Source organism: Cherax quadricarinatus, chromosome 62, assembly GCF_038502225.1.
Source record: "Cherax quadricarinatus isolate ZL_2023a chromosome 62, ASM3850222v1, whole genome shotgun sequence".
Lineage (NCBI taxonomy): Eukaryota > Metazoa > Arthropoda > Malacostraca > Decapoda > Parastacidae > Cherax > Cherax quadricarinatus.
In genome coordinates, this window is record NC_091353.1 from 21,625,065 (window position 1) to 21,652,787 (window position 27,723).

At 40.3% G+C, this 27,723-nt stretch overlaps 1 protein-coding gene across 1 annotated transcript in view; it reads right to left on the minus strand.

Annotated features, from left to right (window-relative positions):
* Positions 1-4,132: 4,132 nt before the first annotated feature.
* LOC128703730 (protein D2) overlaps positions 4,133-27,723 on the minus strand; it is a 140,753-nt gene continuing 117,162 nt past the window's right edge. Inside the window, exons 3-6 of the mRNA XM_070098497.1 lie at positions 18,669-18,755; positions 17,024-17,116; positions 14,528-14,576; positions 4,133-7,080 (exon numbers count right to left, since the gene is read on the minus strand). Coding sequence (XP_069954598.1) covers positions 6,851-7,080; positions 14,528-14,576; positions 17,024-17,116; positions 18,669-18,755 — 459 coding nt within the window. The 3' untranslated portion in view covers positions 4,133-6,850. The remainder of the gene's footprint in view (positions 7,081-14,527; positions 14,577-17,023; positions 17,117-18,668; positions 18,756-27,723) is intronic.

Sequence of the window (27,723 nt, forward strand, 5' to 3'; positions counted from 1 at the left end):
CTGGATGGTTCAGTCTCCACGGAAGTCGTATCCAGTATTGTCAAGATTCAAATTTTACATCTTTCAGGTATTGCTCCTGAGTAAAAGAATCGTCTGGACTTTCTTCATTTACATTTATTCCAATGCTGTCTAATTCCCACAATTTATGCACTGGCTCAACACCATCCTCTATGGAAGAATTATACTGGGGTACGATTTCATGAGTAAGACACACAGTTATGGTATTTGTAGTTTCCTCTAGTCATGAATTATTATTACGAGGAATCCTACCATACATTACATGGCCTCCTGCAGTCTTCAAAAGGGTAACACCACATTTCTTTACCATACCCTTTACAAAGGAGGCAAAATAGTCACTACCAATCAAAATATTTATTGGGCCTACAGAATCATCACTTACACCAGAAGGTGCTAAATTTACATTATGGGAGAGTCTTTCTGTAGCTTTACTAAGCCCTACTGTAGATATTTTCTCTGGAAGTCTATCTACAATTACTGCATTAACACGTTTTTTCTCATTGCCCAACCTGACAGTTACATAAACAGTGTCATACAATTGAGCTCTTTTATCTGAGAGAAAACCAGATAATTTTAGAGTTGTGGGATCTCCCATCTGTACTTTCATACCATCAAGACATTTACGTTTAATGAAAGTACGTTGGGATCCCTGGTCCAATAATGCAGTTACATTTTTTGATTTATGCCTTTTATCATCAATTTTTACCTGTAACACAGGTAAAGCTACTTCAGCAAAACCATCATTATTAACATTAGCAGCAATTTTTACATTAGCTACTGTTGTGTCAGGATTGTCAACATTATCATTATTATCAACATTATCATGTAGACCCTTACACATGACTATATGGTGTCTTCCTTTGTGACATTGATAACATAAGTTTAATTTGGCATGACAATCATTTACATTGTGATTACCTAAACATCTGATACATCTGTCAAGTTCCTCCAATCTTTCAACTTTATCATTCCATGAATTGTATGCATTGCAATTCTTAGAAAAATGAGTACCCTTGCAGTAGAGACAATCTCTCTTTTCTTTGGCTGGTTTCTTATTAACTGGGCTACTCTTAGGAGGGTACTTATTCCTCTTACTTTGTGGAGAATCATTATTTCTGATTCCTGCTAATTGATATGCACCTATGCAACTCTTTTTAGGAAATGAAATCTGATTATTAACATTGGGATAATTTTTCCCTTTGTGAAACTTGACAGATACCTCAGAGTTATTATGTGTTGCACCTTTAAAATGAGTTAGTTGGCTGGTCTGCAACTGCACAATTAATTCTTGTAGACCTAGTCTTATTTCCTCCAGTTCAAAATAACCCTTGTGATATTTGTTTGAGAGCCATTCAAAGTTTTACAGCTTAATTTATTCTGTACCATGGCACTCAATAACCAGTCTGATTCCTTCAGATTATATTTATTACTTAAAGTTTTGAGAGTGCTCTCCAGTTTAACTCTAAACTGCTGTAAACCTTTGCAAGTGTGATCTGGAGATTTTAAATTAACAATGATACTCACTAGATCCAACCTACTTTGTTCTATATTACCATAAGTGACCTTCAACAAGTCAACTGCTTCCTTGTAAGAGTCATCTACATTGGAAAAGGCTTGTATGAGTATGTGAGCATCTCCTCTTACCTGTCCTTTGAGGTAAAATAATTTAGTTACACAGGCTAGGTCACTCCTGTCATGCACAGCTGCTTTAAAAATTGACCAAAATTCCTCCCAATTTTCTCCAGGATTAAACACAGGCAAACACAATTCTGGGAGTTTTGGCAAAGACATATTATTTGTTGAAGCAGACTGATTAACTGCCTGGTTTACACATTTTAATTTATTCAAGGCCTGACTTTTACAAGAAAGAATCTTTTCCTCTAATTCATAATACTGATTAATTATGAGATCTACTTCAGTCTCATCTACGCAGTTTACTAATAAATCTCCTTCATATTTGTTGTAATATAATTTGTATAAATCATATCTATTACCTAAAGCATCTAAATACAATTTTAAATCATCAGTATTCAGAGTTTCTTGATTCATTAATTCCAAACATTTATTATATGCCTTGGTTACATGACCCTTTCTAGCCTGCAATGACGCTTTCTTTGCTCTATATTCCATATGTTTGTCTTCTATATTAATTTCCTCATTTTCAGCCATGATGCAATGTATTAAATTCAACTTTATTAATAAAACTGATTACAACTTACAACACTGATACAACTTACCTTTGAATAAATCCCAGCTACTTGAGCTTAGCAATTATATGTATAATATAAATTTTAAATGTACATTAATACAAACTTGGCTCATCAAAATTAATATTATACAAATTAATAAATCCTTGCCAGAATTTGGCATAGAAAAATTAATATACACATTAATAATTAGCTACACATGGCTTATCAATTACACATACACTGATATAAATCTTGGCCAGAATTGTCTTATCAAATTAATATTATACAAATTAATATAAACTTAGCCAGACTTGAGCTTATCAAAATTAATATTGTAATAATTATAATCCACTACACATTAAGTAAATTTGTGAACTTAACATCCACCTCCTTCTGTCATTTCACATATAATTATTAAGTAATTAACTAATTAATGACTTCACTAATTACCTCTGGTTCAAGAAGGACCAACGGGCAAATTAATTGTGGAAAATTGCATTTATCTGAATGTAACTAATTATGTACATAACAGTAAATGATAACAAAGATAATTATTATTTATCAATGTTACATAGACAAGTAGGAATTTGGGACACCTAGGTCGCAAAAAATGTCCCCTTCGATACCTACCACTGTCATAACCACAAGTTGCTCTGGACCTATTAATTAAATGAAATATACATACACCAGGAATACTGGTAAATATATAAATTTGTGGACTGTATATTAAAAATAATAAATGGTTATATATATATACACAATTACATAACAGAAGGAAATATATCTTAATATCACTCACCAATTTGACTGGAGATTAATGTGTATCATACTCAGAAAACCTCACTCTAACTAAATCTATGAAAATAATGCTGGCCAGAATTACACACAAATCTAGAGAGCTTATCTGAGGTTCCGGAGCTGTCTTGTCCAGTCGTCTGATATCTCAAGTTATGCAGGAATGCATATCCACCAATTTCGCCTCCTATTTGAGAGGTGTCAACACAATTTTAACCTCTAGAGCACGAAAAATTCTTCCCATTACACCAACGTTTGTACAAATTTCAAAACCAAGATGGCGAGTCTCGTCTGCGCAGACGCAGGCTTTCCGTTTTCTATGACATAAATATTATTAAATACAGTATGGCCATCTATTTACATATAAATACTGAATTTCTGGAAAATATATACAGTATTTTCCACAAATATGATGCAAGGGAGAGACTGATTTGTTTCATGCTCAGCAAGGAAGATGACTGTAACTTTCCTTTCACTAACTTTGAACTTGATGCAGCACTAAGGGCAACTCCACGTCGCCTGGTGAGGATGGTATTACTTAAAACATACTCAGATTGCAGTGTCGAGTACCAGGTAATCCTTTACTTGAATTATATAACATGAGTTATGTCACTGAGGAGCTCCCTAAATCATAGACCAACAGCCTCATTATTCCCATTCCGAAGCCCAATCAACAAAACTCATTTCGCCCAATATCCCTTACTAGCTGCTTGTGTAAAACATTCGAAAGGATGATTCTTAATCGTCTCATGCACAGAATTAAGCAGTTTTTGTCTCCCCGGTTGTATGGCTTCATGCATGGAAGGAGTGTGCATCATTGCATTACCACCTTTCTCACTCTGCACACTGACAGCTCATACACTACCTTTCTTGACCTTAAATCCGCTTTTGATGTAGCCAACCGACATGTAATCATTAGTGAACTTGCCAGAATGGATGTTGGAGGATGGCTTCTCCGCTGGATTAAAGGTTACCTGTCCAACAGAAAGTCGTCTGTGTTGTTCCAGGGACATAGAAGTTTAACTAAAGATTTTGAATTAGGAACCCCACAGGGAGGTGTGCTCAGTCCTACCCTATTCAATATTCTAATTTAGGTTTAGAAAGGATAAAGGAAGGATTTGGAGTTGTCGATAAGTAGAACTTATTGCCAAGTAGGGTCATTGTAGCTAAATTCTCTGGGTATGAGTGAGAAGCGTTCGATGTGAGAGGAACCTGTCTAGTACAGGCCAGAAAGTTTAAAAACACACAGGTATATACTAGGACATATTTATTAGACAAGTTTCAGTCCTAGGACCTTTACCTCTAAAATACAGGAGTCAAGATTAAAACTGTGAATAATAATAATAATAATAATAATAATAATAATAATAATAATAATAATAATAATAATAATTATAATATCTTTATTTACTACATATACAGTACAGACCATAGCTGACATCAGTGACATACTACTATATAGACAGTCACTTGTTAAGCAGAGTATTTCCCACAAATTAGGTCAGTTTTGCCCCAGGATGCGACCCACACCAGTCGACTAACACCTAGGTGCCCATTTTATTGATAGGGAATATAGACAACCAGTGTAAAGAAATACGCCCAATGTTTCTACCCTCGCTGGGAATCGAACCCAGACACTCACCTTGTGAAGCGAGAGACTTAGCCACCAAGCATATAAGTGAGACGTGAAAGTCGGGTATCGTGAGTGGCAGGTATTGACCTGACGAAAGAACAAGTTAGATTTCATGATGGTGTCAGGTCGTTCATTAGGTCACCTGAATGCGGTGTTGTGCCTTAGGTGGGGCTTAACATGGTCAAGAATAATTTATATTAGTGTTTTTAATACGCCATAGTTTCTAGGTTTTCGTTCCACGGTGCCAGTGACGGCGATTAATTAGGCTCCCAAGAACCTTCAACGCCTACAGTCGGGTTCATTGATGGTGAGTTGTGCCTCATTCCAACGGTCCTCGTGGCCTGGTGGCTAAAGCTCTTGCTTCACACAGCGTGGGTCTGGGTTCGATTCCCAGCGCGGGTAGAAACATTGGGTGTGTTTCTTTACACCGGTTTTCTACGTTCACCCATCAGTAAAATGGGTACCTGGGAGTCAGTAGACTGGTGTGGGTCGCATCCTGGGACAAAGACCTAATTTACGGGTAATGCTCAGTATAACAATCAGTTTTCTATATAGCAGTGTGTCACTGATATTAACTATTGCCTGTATACCTTGTACATGTACTTGTAGTAAATAAAGATATTATTATTATTAACTCATCAGATGTCCCGTGGAGTGTCTGTCGCAGACATAGGAGTTGTACATGTCATCCATGTTCACCCAGGTAGATAGACAGACCTCTTCTGCCTGTCCACTCTATATTTCTTGAAACAGCGCCCACAGGAGATTGTGTTGACGTCTTCCGTGGAAGCTGGAAGTGTAGGACTACGCTTCATAGTGAAGTCTTTGAAAAAAGGAATATGTAGCCATGGTGGATACATTTACGTTGTTTCTAACATGCACCCGGTGGGTATTCCTGGCAACATCCCCGCATGGAGCCACTAAGAACTGTTCGGCGTAATGTTTCTTGGGTTAATTGTTGAGGACAGCTTGAGAATGCGGTCTCGGATGAAGTAAGAGGGGAAAATGAAGACGTGATATGTAGGAACATTCCTCTAAGAAAGCAATGGGTAGAGATGCAGATGCCTCTTAAAAAGAAACCAATAAGGACACCTGCTTTGGTGAGAGTTTGAAGAGAAGGGTGTTGCTGTTGGTAGGCCAGTACAGGAGGATGTCGAGGAAAAGGAGTCTTCCCTCTTTTTTCGAGTTCCATTGTGGACTCCATAGATAGTTCGATAACAGTTTTGTCGAGGGGACCCTGGCTATTAAAGCATCTTGAATAAAACACCATGATATCGTCCCATGACAGTCACTCCAAATAAAATCAGTCTTGGGAATCATGATACTGAATTTCTCTGTTTCTAGGGTCTCCGTGTAGAGGATAGCGAGCACAACACTGAGGAGGCTGTCTATAACAATTCCAAGTGTTTGTAGCAGTTGTTAGCGCACTCAGCTCACACATTGAGGTCCGGGGGTCGATCCCCGGAACAGTTGGAAACATTAGGACGTGTTTCCTTAAGATACCTGCTGTCCATGTTCACCCATCAGTAAAATGGGTGCCTGGGTGTTAGTGGACTGGTGTGGGTTGCATCCTGGGACAAAACTGACGTAATTTGCGGGAAATGCTCTGCATAACAATCGGCTTTCTATATAGTAGTATGTCACCGATGTCAGCTATGGTCTGTATACCTTGTACATGTACTTGTATACCTTGTACATGTACTTGTATACCTTGTACATGTACTTGTATACCTTGTACATGTATTTGTATACCTTGTACATGTACTTTTATACCTTGTATATGTACTTGTAGAAATAAAGATTACTATAAAATTATAAAGAAAAGCTGACGCAGTTGAAGGAGTCCTAGAGAGGTTTACACCGTGAACCAGCTGACCTACAACATGTGTAAGTGGTATATAATACAGACAAGGTGAAGAGTAAGACAGATGTGCGACACTAGAATCTTTATTGACGAAGCGTTTCACCTGCGTAGAAGGCTTTATCAGTTGAATACAGAGACATTAAAAAATGATGGAAGACGAAGAGTACTTTCCTGGTCTTATTAACTAAGAGGATACAGGCACAACTATTGATCCATATCATTGAAACCATGTTTTTCTTTGGACTGACAAAGCACCTTGAGTGCTAAACATAATTGCAGTCTCACTACTTGCACCTTGTATCCTCTTACCTATCACATTGTCCGTAAGTCTACCAATTATATTCTTCACTCTTATAATAATATGTTCTTAAGAAATGCATCTGTAAACAGAGAGAACTGGGTGTTGAACATGGCCTGAGCCACCGGCCCACACAGACCACGCTGCTTGGCGTGTTTATAGAGGTTAAATTGAAAACGCTTGATATTGGCGTGACGATCTACCCCCTTGCCTGTCTCTTCAAAGAGGTAAAACATATATCTGTGGACGCCAGTAAAAGGTGGTGGCATGGGAGGAACATAACCTGCGGGAGAGACCAAACATTATTACAGCATTAGTGTTATCATGGATAAGTGCAGTAGGAGGCAATTGAACTTAATTAAAGGATAACTAAAATTTTTTGGATCAAGAGCTCTGTACCAGCAACAAGGTACTTGAAAAGGTACCTTGTTGTTGGTACCTAAAAAATGGAACAGGGAACACTATAATGTAGCTACTGTGTTACACTGGAATACACACTCAATCCATCGCTTACTTTCCTACTGTGACATACAAATTCAAATTCAATATTTTATTTCTTCTATGCAGTGCAGAGATAACATAGTTTACTTGTAATAAAACACTGTTAGGCACAAAAGCCACTAGCAGGCAAAACACAAGCTATAACAGACCTATCTGATGTTATCCTGACGCCAAATGACTTCGAACAGGCGATAAATGACATGCCCATGCACTCTGCCCCAGGGTCAGACTCATGGAACTCCGTGTTCATCAAGAACTGCAAGAAGCCCCTATCACGAGCATTTACCATCCTATGGAGAGGGAGCAGGGACACGGGGTCGTCCCACAGTTACTAAAACAAGAGACATAGCCCCACTCCACAAAGGGGGCAGTAAAGCAATAGCAAAGAACTACAGACCAATAGCACTAACATCCCATATGATAAAAATCTTTGAAATGGTTCTAAGAAGCAAGATCGCCACCCATCCAGATACCCATCAGTAACACAATCCAGGGCAACCTGGGTTTAGAGCAGGTCGCTCATGTCTGTCTCAACTACTGGATCACTACAACAAGGTCCTAGATGCACTAGAAGACAAAGAGAATGCAGATGTAATATATACAGACTTTGCAAAAGCCTTCGACAAGTGTGACCATGGCGTAATAGCGCACAAAATGCGTGCTAAAGGAATAACAGGAAAAGTTGGTAGATGGATCTATAATTTCCTCACAAACAGAACAGAAAGAGTAGTAGTGAACAGAGTAAAGTCTGAGGCGGCTACGGTGAAAAGCTCTGTTCCACAAGGCACAGTACTCGCTCCCATCTTGTTTCTCATCCTCATATATGACATAGACAAGGATGTCAGCCACAGCACCGTGTCTTCCTTTGCAGATGACACCCGAATCTGCATGACAGTGTCTTCCATTGCAGACACTGCAAGGCTCCAGGCGGACATCAACCAAATCTTTCAGTGGGCTGCAGAAAACAATATGAAGTTCAACGATGAGAAATTTCAATTACTCCGATATGGTAAACATGAGGAAATTAAAACTTCATCTGAGTACAAAACAAATTCCGGCCACAAAATAGAGCGAGAAACCAACATCAAAGACCTGGGAGTGATCATGTCGGAGGATCTCACCTTTAAGGAAAATAAATTGAATCAATCGCATCTGCTAGAAAAATGACAGGATGGATAATGAGAACCTTCAAAACTAGGGATGCCAAGCCCATGACGACACTCTTCAGGTCGCTTGTTCTATCTAGGCTGGAATATTGCTGCACACTAACAGAACCTTTCAAGGCAGGTGAAATTGCTGACCTAGAAAATGTACAGAGAACCTTCACGGCGCGCATAACGGAGATAAAACACCTCAATTACTGGGAGCGCTTGAAGTTCCTGAACCTGTACCCCCTGGAACGCAGGCGGGAGAGATACATGCTATATAAACCTGGAAAATCCTAGAGGGACTAGTACCGAACTTGCACACGAAAATCACTTACAACGAAAGCTAAAGACTCGGCAGACGATGCAGAGGAGCCACTAGCACGTTAAGAGACAATACAATAAGTGTCAGGGGCCTGAGACTGTTCAACTGCCTCCCAGCATACACAAGGGGGGATTACCAATAGACCCCTGGCTGTCTTCAAGCAGGCAATGGACACTCTCCAGGTATACACTCTCCAGGTATACACTCTCCAGGTATATACTCTCCAGGTATACACTCTCCAGGTATACACTAAGGGATATACACTCTCCAGATATACATTCTCCAGGAACACAATCTCTAGGTATACACTCTCCAGATATACACTCTCCAAGTATACACTCTCAAAGTATTCACTCTCCAGATGTACACTTTCCAGATATACGCTCTCAAGATATACACCCTCCAGATATACACCCTCCAGTTATACTCTCTCCAGGTATACACTCTCCAGGCATACACCCTCTAGGAATACACTCTCCAGATATACACTCTCTAGATATTCACTCTCCAGGCATGCACTCTCCAGATATTCATTCTCCAGGTATATACTCTCCAGATATACACTCTCCAGGTATGCACTCTCCAGATACACACTCTCCAGGTATACTCTCTCCAGGTATACACTCTCCAGGCATACACTCTCCAGATATACATTCTCCAGGTATATACTTTCCAGGTATACACTCTCCAGATATACACTCTCCAGGTATACACTCTCCAGATATACACCCTCCAGATATACACCCTCCAGGTATACACTCTCCAGATATACACTCTCCAGGTATACACTCTCCAGATATACACCCTCCAGATATACACCCTCCAGGTATACACTCTCCAGGTATACACCCTCCAGGTATACACTCTCCAAGTATACATTCTCCAGGTATACACTCTCCAGATATACACTCTCCAGATATACACTCTCCAGATATACACTCTCCAGATATACACCCTCCAGATATACACTCTCCAGATATATACTATACAGATATACTCTCCAGGTATACACTCTCCAGTATACACTCTCCAGGTATATATCCTCCAGGTATACACTCTCCAAGTATACACTCTCCAGGTATACACCCTCCAAGTATGCACTTTCCAGGTATACACTCTCAAAGTATATATTCTCCAGGTATACACTCTCCAGATATACACTCTCCAGATATACACTCTCCAGGTATACACCCTCCAAGTATTCCCTCTCCAGGTATACACCCTCCAAGTATTCACTCTCCAGGTATACACCCTCCAAGTGTGCACTCTCCAGGTATACACCCTCCAAGTATTCACTCTCCAGGTATACACCCTCCAAGTATGCACTCTCCAGGTATACACCCTCCAAGTATGCACTCTCCAGGTATACACCCTCCAGGTATACACTCTCCAAGTATACATTCTCCAGGTATACACACTCCAGATATACACACTCCAGATATACACTCACCAGATATACACTCTCCAGATATACACTCACCAGATATACACTCTCTAGATATACACTCACCAGATATACACTCTCCAGGTATACACTCACCAGATATACACTCTCCAGTATACACACTCCAGATATACACTCACCAGATATACACTCTCCAGATATACACTCACCAGATATACACTCTCCAGATATACACTCACCAGATATACACTCTCCAGATATACACTCACCAGATATACACTCTCCAGGTATACACTCTCCAGATATACACACTCCAGATATACACACTCCAGATATACACTCACCAGATATACACTCTCCAGATATACACTCTCTAGATATACACTCACCAGATATACACTCTCCAGTATACACACTCCAGATATACACTCACCAGATATACACTCTCCAGATATACACTCTCCAGATATACACTCTCCAGATATACACTCTCCAGGTATACACTCTCCAGATATACACTCTCCAGGTATACACTCTCCAGATATACACTCTCCAGTATACACACTCCAGATATACACTCTCCAGATATACACTCTCCAGATATACACTCTCCAGATATACACTCTCCAGATATACACTCTCCAGATATACACTCTCCAGATATACACTCTCCAGGTACACGCTCTCCAGGTATACACTCTCCAGAAATACACTCTCCAGGTATACACTCTCCAGAAATACACTCTCCAGGTATACACTCTCCAGAAATACACTCTCCAGGTATACACTCTCCAGAAATACACTCTCCAGGTATACACTCTCCAGAAATACACTCTCCATGTATTCACTCTCTAGATGTACACTCTCCAGGTATACACTCTCCAGGTACACACTCTCCAGGTATACACTCTCCAAGTATGCACTCTCCAGGCATACACCCTCCAGGTATACACTCTCCAGATATACACTCTAGATATACACTCTACAGGTATACACTCTCCAGGGATACATTATCCAAGTATACACCCTCCACTTGTATACCTGGGTAATGTATACCTCTAATATAGTCATGCTAGGTGTCCTAGCCATGCTAGGTGTCCTAGCCATGCTAGGTGTCCTAGCCATGCTAGGTGTCCTAGCCATGCTAGGTGTCCTAGCCATGCTAGGTGTCCTAGCCATGCTAGGTGTCCTAGCCATGCTAGGTGTCCTAGCCATGCTAGGTGTCCTAGCCATGCTAGGTGTCCTAGCCATGCTAGGTGTCCTAGTGTCCCCCTCTGTAATTAGTATTTTATAACCTATAAACCCAACATTGTAACCCTTAAAGAGAATAAACTTCCTCAGTTATGATTTACAACTTCAACCTCCTGATGAAACGCTTACAATGTACACACAGTGTTACAATGTACACACAGTGTTACAATGTACACACAGTGTTACAATGTACACACAGTGTTACAATGTACACACAGTGTTACAATGTACACACAGTGTTACAATGTACACACAGTGTTACAATGTACACACAGTGTTACAATGTACACACAGTGTTACAATGTACACACAGTGTTACAGTGTACACACAGTGTTACAATGTACACACAGTATTACAATGTACACACAGTGTTACAATGTACACACAGTGTTACAATGTACACACAGTGTTACAATGTACACACAGTGTTACAGTGTACACACAGTGTTACAATGTACACACAGTGTTACAATGTACAGTGTTACAGTGTACACACAGTGTTACAATGTACACACAGTGTTACAATGTACACACAGTGTTACAGTGTACACACAGTGTTACAATGTACACACAGTGTTACAATGTACACACAGTGTTACAATGTACACACAGTGTTACAATGTACACACAGTGTTACAATGTACACACAGTGTTACAATGTACACACAGTGTTACAATGTACACACAGTGTTACAATGTACACACAGCGTTACAATGTACACATAGTGTTACAATGTACACACAGTGTTACAATGTACACACAGTGTTACAATGTACACACAGTGTTACAATGTACACACAGTGTTACAATTTACACACAGTATTACAATGTACACACAGTGTTACAATGTACACACAGTGTTACAATGTACACACAGTGTTACAATGTACACACAGTGTTACAATGTATCAATCGCGTCTGCTAGAAAAATGACAGGATGGATAATGAGAACCTTCAAAACTAGGGAGGCCAAGCCCATGATGACACTCTTCAGGTCACTTGTTCTATCTAGGCTGGAATATTGCTGCACTCTAACAGCACCTTTCAAGGCAGGTGAAATTGCCGACCTAGAAAATGTACAGAGAACTTTCACGGCGCGCATAACGGAGATAAAACACCTCAATTACTGGGAGCGCTTGAGGTTTCTAAACCTGTATTCCCTGGAACGCAGGAGGGAGAGATACATGATTATATACACCTGGAAAATCCTAGAGGGACTAGTACCAAACTTGCACACGAAAATCACTCACTACGAAAGCAAAAGACTTGGCAGACGATGCACCATCCCCCCAATGAAAAGCAGGGGTGTCACTAGCACGTTAAGAGACCATACAATAAGTGTCAGGGGCCCGAGACTGTTCAACTGCCTCCCAGCACACATAAGGGGGATTACCAACAGACCCCTGGCAGTCTTCAAGCTGGCACTGGACAAGCACCTAAAGACAGTTCCTGATCAGCCGGGCTGTGGCTCGTACGTTGGTTTGCGTGCAGCCAGCAGCAACAGCCTGGTTGATCAGGCGCTGATCCACCAGGAGGCCTGGTCACAGACCGGGCCGCGGGGGCGTTGACCCCCGAAACTCTCTCCAGGTAAACTCCAGTGTTACAATGTACATACAGTGTTACAATGTACACACAGTATTACAATGTACACACAGTATTACAATGTACACACAGTGTTACAATGTACACACAGTGTTACAATGTACACACAGTATTACAATGTACACACAGTGTTACAATGTACACACAGTATTACAATGTACACACAGTGTTACAATGTACACACAGTATTACAATGTACACACAGTGTTACAAAGTACACACAGTATTACAATGTACACACAGTGTTACAATGTACACACAGTATTACAATGTACACACAGTGTTACAATGTACACACAGTATTACAATGTACACACAGTGTTACAATGTACACACAGTATTACAATGTACACACAGTGTTACATTGTACACACAGTATTACAATGTACACACAGTGTTACAATGTACACACAGTATTACAATGTACACACAGTGTTACAAAGTACACTCAGTATTACAATGTACACACAGTATTACAATGTACACACAGTGTTACATTGTACACACAGTATTACAATGTACACACAGTATTACAATGTACACACAGTGTTACAATGTACACACAGTGTTACAATGTACACACAGTGTTACAATGTACACACAGTATTACAATGTACACACAGTGTTACATTGTACACACAGTATTACAATGTACACACAGTATTACAATGTACACACAGTATTACAATGTACACACAGTGTTACAATGTACACACAGTGTTACAATGTACACACAGTGTTACAATGTACACACAGTGTTACAATGTACACACAGTATTACAATGTACACACAGTATTACAATGTACACACAGTGTTACAATGTACACACAGTGTTACAATGTACACACAGTATTACAATGTACACACAGTGTTACAATGTACACACAGTGTTACAATGTACACGCAGTGTTACAATGTACACACAGTGTTACAATGTACACACAGGGTTACAATGTACACACAGTATTACAATGTACACGCAGTGTTACAATGTACACACAGTGTTACAATGTACACACAGTGTTACAATGTACACACAGTATTACAATGTACACACATGTGTTTTACAATTACACACATACAATGTACACACACAGTATTACAATGTACACACATGTACACACAGTGTTACAATGTACACACATTACAATGTACACACAGTGTTACAATGTACACACATGTGTACACACAGTGTTACAATGTACACACAGTGTGTACAATTGTACACACACACAGTGTTACAATGTACACAGAGTGTTACAATGTACACAGTGTTACAATGTACACAGTGTTACAATGTACACAGTGTTACAATGTACACAGTGTTACAATGTACACAGTGTTACAATGTACACAGTGTTACAATGTACACAGTGTTACAATGTACACAGTGTTACAATGTACCTACAGTGTCTACCACGAGAAGCTGGACATGAACTTACCGTTAACAGTGTCTGTTGTAATTACTGTTTTATCAGGCCACTGGACATAAACTTACCGCTAATAATGTATCCTGTTGTTATGACTCCGCTTAAGAGGTCACTTCCCTGGTAAGAGAAACAATATTTTTTACTAATAATTTATTTTATTAGTAATAAGCTTTAAGAGATGCTAATATTTATTTCTATATCGCAAATTATAATTAATTGTAAAATCTGAATTTATGTATATTCTCGAAAAAAAATTCTAGCTTGAAAGAATATATTAAGTGAAAATACTGTCCAGGTAAGAGGCGACACAAGTGTCAGGGGCTCAAGACTGTTCAACTGCCTCTCAGCATATATAAGGGGGATTACCAATAGACCACTGACTGTCTTCAAGCAGGCACTGGACAGGCACCTAAAGTCGGTACTTGACCAGCCGGGCTGTGGGTCATACATCGATTTATGTGTGGCCAGCAGTAACAGCCTGGTTGATCAGGCCCTTTTCCACCATGATAGGCATACTAATTAGCAATAAACATAAGTATTATATATTTAAGATAATTTAATATAGTTGTACGTGAATTATATGTATAGAATGTGTGAACTTAAGTTAGGTAAGATTTGTCAGGAAACAGGACAAGAATATGTGAGCGTGGTAGACACGAAGAAATCAAAACTTCATCAGAGTACAAAACAAATTCCGGCCACAAAATAGAGCGAGAAACAGACGTCAAAGACCTGGGAGTGATCATGTCAAAGGATTTCACCTTCAAGGACCATAACATTATATCAATAGCATCTGCTAGAAAAATGACAGGATGGATAATGAGAACCTTCAAAACTAGGGATGCCAAGCCCATGATGACACTCTTCAGGTCACTTGTTCTATCTAGGCTGGAATATTGCTGCACACTAACAGAACCTTTCAAGGCAGGTGAAATTGCTGACCTAGAAAATGTACAGAGAACCTTCACGGCGCGCATAACGGAGATAAAACACCTCAATTACTGGGAGCGCTTGAGGTTCCTGAACCTGTATTCCCTGGAATGCAGGAGGGAGAGATACATGATTATATACACCTGGAAAATCCTAGAGGGACTAGTACCGAACTTGCACACGAAAATCACTCACTACGAAAGCAAAAGACTTGGCAGACGATGCACCATCCCCCCAATGAAAAGCAGGGGTGTCACTCGCACGTTAAGAGACAATACAATAAGTGTCAGGGGTCCGAGACTGTTCAACTGCCTCCCAGCATACATGAGGGGGATTACCAACAGACCCCTGGCAGTCTTCAAGCTGGCACTGGACAAGCACCTAAAATCAGTTCCTGATCAGCCGGACTGCGGCCCGTACGTTGGATTGCGTGCAGTCAGCAGTAACAGTCTGGTTGATCAGGCTCTGATCCACCAGGAGGCCTGGTCACAGACCGGGCCGCGGGGGCGTTGACCCCCGGAACTCTCTCCAGGTAAACTCCAGGTAATAAACGCAGAACAAGTAAAAATATATTTTTCACATTCCACTATCAATATCCATAATAATTTGTTCTTCATCATTAGCCATAAGTGTCCGCAAATTTAATTTAAAGAGCAAAAATCCCCACTGTTTATGTCAAAAATAATGTGTTAGGTTCTTAGGCAATCAACCTCTGGGAAAAGTGGAACCTTAAGCTGGAATGAGGCTCTGAACTTTGGCACAACTCTCAAGCTTCACTACAACGTTAATGTGGCCCAGTGTTTTAATAATAATAATAATAATAATAATAATAATAATAATAATAATAATAATAATAATAATAATTATAATAATAATAATAATAATACATGTTCTTTTATTTCTACAGGGTATACAGACCACAGCTGACATACTACTATATGTGATAAATGGTTTAAAACCGACAAGTTCAAGATTGAGACACTTATGCAACATATGGGAATCTTTATTGAAGAAACATTTCGCCACTCAGTGGCTTCATTAGTCCAATACAAATCAGACCTACTTCGACTGGTGGATGGTACCACTATGACCCCCGCCTGCTTCGCCTCACCTCACTACAGTATATAAGCCACTTCTATGGTCCTGTGCTGTACTTTCTACAAGATTGATGGACTGGACACATCGACTCCAGGCTGAGGGACTGATTACCTCAAACTCCTCCTCTCCTTACACCCTTCTGATATGTATTGGTCTGATGAAACCATTGTGTGATGAAACTACTATATAGAAAGCCCCTTGTTATGCAGAGCATTTCGGGCAAATTAGGTCAGTTTTGTCCCAGGATGCGACCCACACTAGTCCACTAACACCCAGGTACCCATTTTACTAATGGGTGAACAGGGACAGCAGGTGTAAGGAAACAATAAAAAACAATATTTCTATCCTTGCCGGGAATCAAACCCGTTCCCTCAGCGTATGAAGCGAGAGCTTTGCCAACCAGGACACGGGCTACTTGTAAAATGGAAAAGGATGGAAGAGTGACTGAAGGAGAGTGATGTGGAAGAAGAGAAGATACAACGAAGATAAGAACTCAAGAATGAGGTGGGAATTATATCCGTCAAATTGTAACTTACCTGGAGGCCGACGTGTAGCCAGTGGAGGAAGAAGTAACCATCACCGTGAAGTGGAACATCAGGATCCACCATCACTAAAGTGTAAGTCTTTTTCTGAAAGACAAAAACACAAGTCTTACCCCCACACACCTATATAACTGCTGCGACGTGCAAAAAATCTGTACGACACATTAGAAAAAAATATATATACGTTACAGTAGGGAAGAGACAAATCCTACTGATGACCATGAGTGAATGTTAACCACTGCCATGAATTTAATCAATTGGACTCCATCAATCATAGGTTTTAGTCATGGTAACAATTACAGTAGCAGGATATAAGACGTGTTGGTGAGACAGCCACTCTCACAAGATCTTTGGTAACTCTAACATAACAACAGTCGGAATGGCTCGGCTATGTCTGAATTACACAATTATGAATATAAAGCAAGATATCAAAATAATATAAAAATATATGTAAAAACATGATATATGATATAAAAACAAGATATCAATCAAAAACATATTTTTGATATCTAATTATTTTGATATCAAAAATGATATCAAAGGATAAGATATAAAAATAATAAGATATTATATTAATAAAACATATAATATATAAAAAAAATTACTGAACGAAAATCGAAAAAGAATAATTTGGTATATTTTCCCTTATTTTAGCTGATACAATGGTTTGTTTATTAGTTCTTTGAGTTTTCTGGGATACTGGCAGAAATAGACAAGTTGTACAGCGCTAAGAAGACCTAGCAGACCCAAGTACTGCAAGATTTCATTTACCAAACGAAAAATTTATTTTAGCAGGATACGAACTACCTTGTAACAGATAAGTGAACTATAGATATAAATCCATATGTACACCTGTTAATCCTTTCGGGGCCTAGTTCCTAGGGTTTATGTGTATCCACATGCTCTTGCGCTACCCTCCACAGGATGATATATGCTCTTGCGCTACCCTCCACAGGATGATATATGCTCTTGCGCTACCCTCCACAGGATGATATATGCTCTTGCGCTACCCTCCACAGGATGATATATGCTCTTGCGCTACCCTCCACAGGATGATATATGCTCTTGCGCTACCCTCCACAGGATGATATATGCTCTTGCGCTACCCTCCACAGGATGATATATGCTCTTGCGCTACCCTCCACAGGATGATATATGCTCTTGCGCTACCCTCCACAGGATGATATATGCTCTTCCGCTACCCTCCACAGGATGATATATGGCCTGCACAGTAAACTAGCAACTTCGGTGGCAAAATCTAATCTAAATCTAAACTTACGAACACATTCCTGTATCTTTTAAACTTCTAAATAAGTTGTTTATCTAGGCAAAAAATGCCTCAGAGGAAGTTTGTTTGACAAGTCTGAAGTAGATCTTAGCACTTATGACATTAAGTGGCTTTTTAAGTTCCTTGTTAGTGAGAATGGATGAGTGTAACTCGGGATGTTCGTAAGTTGAAAGACTTCCTGCAGATATCTTGTAGATACGTGACTCACCAAGTCGTAATTACACAGTTGCAAACAAATCATGAAACGGGATGGGTCTTCATCCCATGGTGAGTGAATTTTAGGACTCACTGGCCATGGTTCAAACCCCACCCGTTCCTTGATCTACAGATACAGCAACAATCTGTACTTACAGGATCAGCCAGGTGATAGAAAACAGCTCCCTGATTTGTAAACAACAGTTTGTGGTAGAGTCTGCTATCACAACCACTCACGGCCACCTGGAAGGTTAAGACGAGTTTACCCTGGATCCTAATATCAAGTTTATTTTTCCCCTGTTATCTACCTTGTCCATAATTAATATCGCATTTGCTTTGTCTGCTTTCGCAAGGTGAAGTCTAGGATCTTTCCTTAATTAAGTAAGTTTATTCAAGTATACAGAGTTACATAGATTATCAAACATAGCAGCATATGTGTAGAGAAGTTGGGATAACACAAAAAAATCAGACAAAGTGACGTATTTCCATTGGGGCTCTCTACAACACAATGGTCCTCAAAGATTTGTTAAGTTATGCCATGAATTATGGAAAGATCCTGGACTTCACCTTACGAAAGAAGATAAAACAAATGCGATAGTAATTATGATCAAGGTAGATTATAGTGGAAAATAATAGATCATAGATTTAAACTTACTCCCTGTTCAGTACATCCACACTTACTACTGTGCAATCTACATCTACAGGACCTTAAATTCCAATATTAACCTTGACCTAAAACGCTTTCTTGATAGTTGTGACAGAACCCACAGGCATAACACCAGACACAAACATCTCTATGACATTCCCCGTGTCCGACTAAACCTTTACAAAAATTCAATGTATTTCAAAGGCCCTAAAATCTGGAACACCCTACCTGAAAACTCTAGCACTGCAGACACATTCATCACTTTCAAAACTACCGTTAGAAAACATCTTATCTTCCTGATACACCCCGTCAACTAACTACATAAAAACCACCTGGTGGTTCACACTTACACTCACTCACCCATTTGACTATAATCACAGAAATAAGAATCTTAATCATAAAACAATGAATCCCATCTAGTCATAAGTTTGCCTGTGCTACTCCAATATAGAACCTATGTATTGTGCCAAAACAAAAACATTTACATTGCTAAACTCACAAACTATAATGTAGTCAATTAGCCTTAATACCAACTTACTCCAAAATTTGTAATAATTTAGAGTTAAGATTTAATCTAAGTCTGCCCAAAATGCCTAGCCATGCTAGGTGTCCTAGTGTCCCTCTCTGTAATTAGTATTTTATAACATGTAAACCACACAATATCCAAAACCTGTAAACCCCACATTGTAATTTTTATAGAGAATAAACTTGATTGATTGATTAGAAAACACTTAATGCATAATATACATCGTCTACAAATCATTATTTTATAGGCAGAAGCTGCAACTTTGGCTTATAAAAATGACGTACCAAAGAAACAGTGTGAATGTATTGTTGCAAGAACTTTATGAAAAAATATATAAATTGATTTCATTGATGTTAAATAATAATATATATTAAGTTAACCTAAAATAAGGAAGAAAGGATTGGTCTAAATATTTGCAAGTTAACTATGATGATAGTTAAAGAGAAATATTTTAGTGCATAAGAGAAAACTGAAGACAGTAATGCATTATTGTCAGTCACAGGTCTGTCACAGGCCTATGTCACAGGCCTATGTCACAGGTCTATGTCACAGGTCTATGTCACAGGTCTATGTCACAGGTCTAGGTCACAGGCCTGTCACAGGCCTATGTCACAGGTCTATGTCACAGGCCTATGTCACAGGTCTATGTCACAGGTCTATGTCACAGGCCTGTCACAGGCCTATGTCACAGGTCTATGTCACAGGTCTATGTCACAGGCCTGTCACAGGCCTATGTCACAGGCCTATGTCACAGGCCTATGTCACAGGTCTATGTCACAGGCCTATGTCACAGGTCTATGTCACAGGTCTATGTCACAGGCCTGTCACAGGCCTATGTCACAGGTCTATGTCACAGGCCTATGTCACAGGCCTGTCACAGGCCTATGTCACAGGTCTATGTCACAGGCCTATGTCACAGGCCTATGTCACAGGCCTATGTCACAGGCCTATGTCACAGGCCTATGTCACAGGCCTATGTCACAGGCCTATGTCACAGGCCTATGTCACAGGCCTATGTCACAGGCCTATGTCACAGGCCTATGTCACAGGTCTGTCACAGGCCTATGTCACAGGCCTATGTCACAGGCCTATGTCACAGGCCTATGTCACAGGCCTATGTCACAGGCCTATGTCACAGGCCTATGTCACAGGCCTATGTCACAGGCCTATGTCACAGGCCTATGTCACAGGTCTATGTCACAGGTCTGTCACAGGCCTATGTCACAGGCCTTTGTCACAGGCCTATGTCACAGGCCTATGTCACAGGCCTATGTCACAGGCCTATGTCACAGGCCTATGTCACAGGCCTATGTCACAGGCCTATGTCACAGGCCTATGTCACAGGCCTATGTCACAGGCCTATGTCACAGGTCTATGTCACAGGTCTGTCACAGGCCTATGTCACAGGCCTATGTCACAGGCCTATGTCACAGGCCTATGTCACAGGCCTATGTCACAGGCCTATGTCACAGGCCTATGTCACAGGTCTATGTCACAGGTCTATGTCACAGGCCTATGTCACAGGCCTATGTCACAGGCCTATGTCACAGGCCTATGTCACAGGCCTATGTCACAGGCCTATGTCACAGGCCTATGTCACAGGCCTATGTCACAGGCCTGTCACAGGCCTATGTCACAGGTCTATGTCACAGGCCTATGTCACAGGCCTATGTCACAGGCCTATGACAACTAAAAAAAAAGGACTATTTTGGATGTGTGGTGAAAGAATTGATAAAAAAGAGCATGTGCTATTAAATATTAATCAAATGCTGCAGAATTTTTCAATATTGGAGTGTGGGAAAATAATTCTGGGTCTAAATGAAGAAGTATTGTTTCTCTCACCGAGATAATTGAGCTGAGATGTAAACAAGATAACTTACTCAGCTAAATCATTTTATTCAGTTTGATGATCATTATCAAATGATTTATAAATGAATGGTTAAGAAAAAATATTATTAATAATTTATAAGAAATTTAAAATTTATCGCTAAAAGTAGTGTAAATATTTTTGGCAAATGAAAAATACATTTGGTAATTACCATAAAAAATGAAAATATGCAAGAGAGTCATTCAATTCATTACTTTTTAATATAATAAAGACGCTTGTCAGGAGACATTTGTCAGCTGAGAGACTCTGAGGTGAGAGCGAAGGTTGTGACCGGGTATTGTATGGTACAAGTTGGGTCAGATAGGTCAGCAAACACGACAGTTGTTCCCTGATACCAGTCCTAGTTGTATGATGACCCACAACTGTTGATTTTAGTCAGCTGACCGAGGTCTTCCACTGTTTTATTATTATTATTATTATTATTATTATTATTATTATTATTATTATTATTATTATTATTATTATTATTATTATTATTATTAATAATATTGTTGTTGTTGTTATTATTATGATTATTATTATTCTGAGAAATTAGAGTAAATAAGTACGATCCATGGAAGAGAAGGTATCAACAGCCCTTGAGCAGCATCAAGGCTGCAGTCATCAAGGACACCAGAGATCCATTGTGCCTTGATACAACTACAGCTACAGCACTGTATGACAAACATACAGCTACAGCACTGTATGACAAACATACAGCTACAGCACTGTATGACAAACATACAGCTACAGCACTGTATGACAAACATACAGCTACAGCACTGTATGACAAACATACAGCTGCAGCACTGTATGACAAACATACAGCTGCAGCACTGTATGACAAACATACAGCTGCAGCACTGTATGACAAACATACAGCTGCAGCACTGTATGACAAACATACAGCTGCAGCACTGTATGACAAACATACAGCTGCAGCACTGTATGACAAACATACAGCTGCAGCACTGTATGACAAACATACAGCTGCAGCACTGTATGACAAACATACAGCTGCAGCACTGTATGACAAACATACAGCTGCAGCACTGTATGACAAACATACAGCTGCAGCACTGTATGACAAACATACAACTACAGCACTGTATGACAAACATACAGCTGCAGCACTGTATGACAAACATACAGCTGCAGCACTGTATGACAAACATACAGCTACAGCACTGTATGACAAACATACAGCTGCAGCACTGTATGACAAACATACAGCTACAGCACTGTATGACAAACATACAACTACAGCACTGTATGACAAACATACAGCTGCAGCACTGTATGACAAACATACAGCTGCAGCACTGTATGACAAACATACAGCTACAGCACTGTATGACAAACATACAGCTGCAGCACTGTATGACAAACATACAGCTGCAGCACTGTATGACAAACATACAGCTGCAGCACTGTATGACAAACATACAGCTGTAGCACTGTATGACAAACATACAGCTGCAGCACTGTATGACAAACATACAGCTGCAGCACTGTATGACAAACATACAGCTGCAGCACTGTATGACAAACATACAGCTACAGCACTGTATGACAAACATACAGCTACAGCACTGTATGACAAACATACAGCTACAGCACTGTATGACAAACATACAGCTACAGCACTGTATGACAAACATACAGCTGCAGCACTGTATGACAAACATACAGCTACAGCACTGTATGACAAACATACAGCTGCAGCACTGTATGACAAACATACAGCTACAGCACTGTATGACAAACATACAGCTGCAGCACTGTATGACAAACATACAGCTACAGCACTGTATGACAAACATACAGCTGCAGCACTGTATGACAAACATACAGCTGCAGCACTGTATGACAAACATACAGCTGCAGCACTGTATGACAAACATACAGCTGTAGCACTGTATGACAAACATACAGCTGCAGCACTGTATGACAAACATACAGCTGCAGCACTGTATGACAAACATACAACTACAGCACTGTATGACAAACATACAACTACAGCACTGTATGACAAACATACAGCTGCAGCACTGTATGACAAACATACAGCTACAGCACTGTATGACAAACATACAGCTGCAGCACTGTATGACAAACATACAGCTACAGCACTGTATGACAAACATACAGCTACAGCAGTGTATGACAAACATACAGCTGCAGCACTGTATGACAAACATACAGCTGCAGCACTGTATGACAAACATACAGCTACAGCACTGTATGACAAACATACAGCTGCAGCACTGTATGACAAACATACAGCTGCAGCACTGTATGACAAACATACAGCTGCAGCACTGTATGACAAACATACAACTACAGCACTGTATGACAAACATACAACTACAGCACTGTATGACAAACATACAGCTGCAGCACTGTATGACAAACATACAGCTACAGCACTGTATGACAAACATACAGCTGCAGCACTGTATGACAAACATACAGCTACAGCACTGTATGACAAACATACAGCTACAGCAGTGTATGACAAACATACAGCTGCAGCACTGTATGACAAACATACAGCTGCAGCACTGTATGACAAACATACAGCTGCAGCACTGTATGACAAACATACAGCTGCAGCACTGTATGACAAACATACAGCTGCAGCACTGTATGACAAACATACAACTACAGCACTGTATGACAAACATACAGCTGCAGCATTGTATGACAAACATACAGCTGTGGCACTGTATGACAAACATACAGCTGCAGCACTGTATGACAAACATACAGCTGCAGCACTGTATGACAAACATACAGCTGCAGCACTGTTTGACAAACATACAGCTACAGCAGTGTATGACAAACATACAGCTGTGGCACTGTATGACAAACATACAGCTGCAGCACTGTATGACAAACATACAGCTACAGCACTGTATGACAAACATACAGCTGCAGCACTGTATGACAAACATACAGCTACAGCACTGTATGACAAACATACAGCTACAGCACTGTATGACAAACATACCAGAATACTGTAACTCAACACATTTTACAGTATTTTTATCATGTTAAATATGTTAGTGTGTGTGTCAGTGTTTGTTGGAACATGTGTTCACGTGTTGTATGTTCTACCTTGTCTGTAGAAAAATATATGTATTGTTTAGTGTAAGTTTTAGATTAGCAGCTGTGTGGTAGTCTTGGGTTCGCAACCAAAGTAACTGGGTTCAGTACGGGGCAGGTCAAGACATTTGAGCAAGTCCCATCTGCTGCTCGTGTTTACAGACTAGTTAAGAAGAACCGGAGTGTTAGTTGAATTCTGTGGGTCGAGACAGGACATCGTAATTCACTGTATTTTCTCTCGTATAAGCCATCTTTTCTCTCCCCCACCCCCTCCCCAAAAGAAAAAAGTCTTGGAAAATCAGCCTGAGCCTTATATGCTCAAGGTCAGTGTCAAGGGTAGGCTTTGAGTTACGCTTTAGCAGTTGTTTACTAACGTTACGTTACAACACCGTTATGTTACGTTACGTTACAATACCGTAGCCTTGTGGCTGAAGCTCTCGCTTCACACGGTGATGTCCAGGTTCGATTCCCGGTGAGGGTAGGAACATTGGACGTGTTTCTTTACATCGGTTGTCTATGTTCACCTATCAGTAAAATGGTTACCTGGGTGTTAGTGGACTGGTGTGGGTCGCATCCTGGGACAAAACTGACCGAATTTGCGGGAAATGCTCAGCCTAACAAATGACTTTCTATATAGTAGCACAGTCGACTCTCAACTAACGGCGGCATTAAGAAACGGCAATTTCGTCTAACGGCGCTTTTTGCCATAGAAAAATGCCTTAAGCAACGGCGAAAAACTTAACCAATGACGTTTGTCTGGAATGTGTTGATGTGCCCGGAGTGTGGCCTGAGCAGGTACAGCCACTCCAAGAGTCAGTGTGCCGTTGTTTACAAGCTGTTGTGGTCAGTTTCCACGTGTGCCTCCCATATATTTTGGATTATTCCACTATTTCTAGTGCTTGTAACCACTAAATAAGCCCCCATGGGTCCCAAGAAAGCTTCTAGTGCCAATCCTGTGTTGAAAAGGGTGAGAATTACGATGGAAATGAAGAAGATCATTGAAAAATACGAGAGTAGAGTGCGTATGGCTGAGTTGGAAAGGCAATACAACAAATGACATTCAACCATCAGTACTATCTTGGCGAACAGACAGGCAATCAAGGAAGCTGTTGTAGCAAAAGGTTCAAGTGTGTTTTCAAAACAGAGACCACAAATAGTTGAAGAGGTAGAGAGACTGTTATTGGTATGGATAAAAGAAAAACAATTATCAGGTGATAGTGTTTCTCAGTCTATAATTTGTGAAAAGACAAGGAAGTTGCATGATGAAAATGCCTCAAAATAGTGCTGCTGCTGATGAATTTAAGTCCAGCAAAGGCTGGTTTGAGAGATTTAAGATTCGTAGTGGCATACACAGTGTGGTAAGGCATGGTGAGGCAGCCAGTTCAGACAAAAATGCAGCTGAAAAATATGTGAAGGACTTTAAGGAATACATAGAGACTGAAAACCTAAAACCTGAACAAGTGTTTAATTGTGACGAAACAGGCCTCTTTTGGAAGAAAATGCCAAACAGAACCTACATTACTCAGGAGGAAAAGGCACTCCTAGAACATAAGCCTATGAAAGACAGGCTGACATTAATGTTGTGTAGTAATGCTAGTGGTGATTGCAAAGTGAAGCCTTTATTGGTGTATCACTCTGAAACTCCCAGAGTGTTCAGGAAAAACAATATCGTGTGTGCTGTGGAGGGCAAACAGTAAGGCATGGGTCACTAGAGTATTTTTCTTGGACTGGTTTTACGGTGTGTTTGGCCCCACTGTGACAAAATACCTCCAGGAAAAGAAATTGCCACTCAAGTGCCTCCTGGTAATGGACAATGTTCCTGCTCATCCTCACGACTTGCAAGAGGAAATTGCAGGGGAGTTTGGTTTCGTTAAGGTGAAGTTTTTGCCTCCTAATACATCTCCTCTCCTCCAGCCCATGGACCAGCAAGTCATTTCAAACTTCAAAAAACTCTCCACAAAAGCAGTGTTTTAAAAGTGATTTGAAGTGACCTCAGACACTCAATTGACCCTAAGAGAGTTTTGGAAAGATCACTTCAATATCCTCAGTTGTGTAAACCTTATACTATGGTAAGGCATGGGAGGGAGTGACTAAGAGGAACTTGAACTCTGCTTGGAGGAAACTGTGGCCAGAATGTGTAGAACAGAGGGATGTTGAAGGGTTTGGGGCTAACCCTCAGGAGGCTATGCCAGTAGTGGAAGCTATTGTGTCACTGGGGAAGTCCTTGGGGTTGGAAGTTTGTGACGAGGATGTGGAAGAGTTGGTGCAGAACGATGCGGAAGAACTAACCACTGAAGACCTGCAAGAGCTTCAGGAGCAACAGCAACAGATCACATCTCAGGAATGTTCTTCAGAGCAGGATGAAGAGAGATGGAGGAAGTTGACTTCATCAAGGATTAGGGAAATGTGTTCAATGTTTACAGAAGTACAAGCATTTATCGAAGAATTTTATCCTGTCACGGAAGTTGTAAGCCGTATTGGCAACATATACAATGACACTCTTGTGTCCCAGTTTAGGGAAATCCTAAGGGCACGTGAGAAACAGAGCTCTCTGGAAAGCTATTTTGTGCGACAGGGGTCCAGTGACTCTCAAGCTGGTCCTAGTGGCATTAAAAAACCAAGAAGGGAGGTAACCCCACCAAAGGACTTGGTACCTGAAGTCCTTCTGGAAGAGGATTCTCTTTCCAAGCAATAGACAATTCTGAATTTCCCCTGCTGCTGGCACATCACTCACCAATAACTCCACAATTAAGGTAAGTGGCATTTAATTATTGTTTATTTTGCATGTCCCATTCCTTTCCATATAAGAAAATGTATATTTCATGTAATTTTTTTTTCAGACTTTGGGGTGTCAGGAATGGATTAATTCAATTTCCATTATTTCTTAGGGGAAAAATGAACTCGACCAACGGCAATTTCGACCAACGCCAAGCCCTCTGGAACGGATTAATGCCATTGGTTGAGGGTTCACTGTATGTCATTGATATCAGCTATGGTCTGTATACCTTGTACATGTAGGTGTATACCTTGTACATGTAGGTGTATACCTTGTACATGTAGGTGT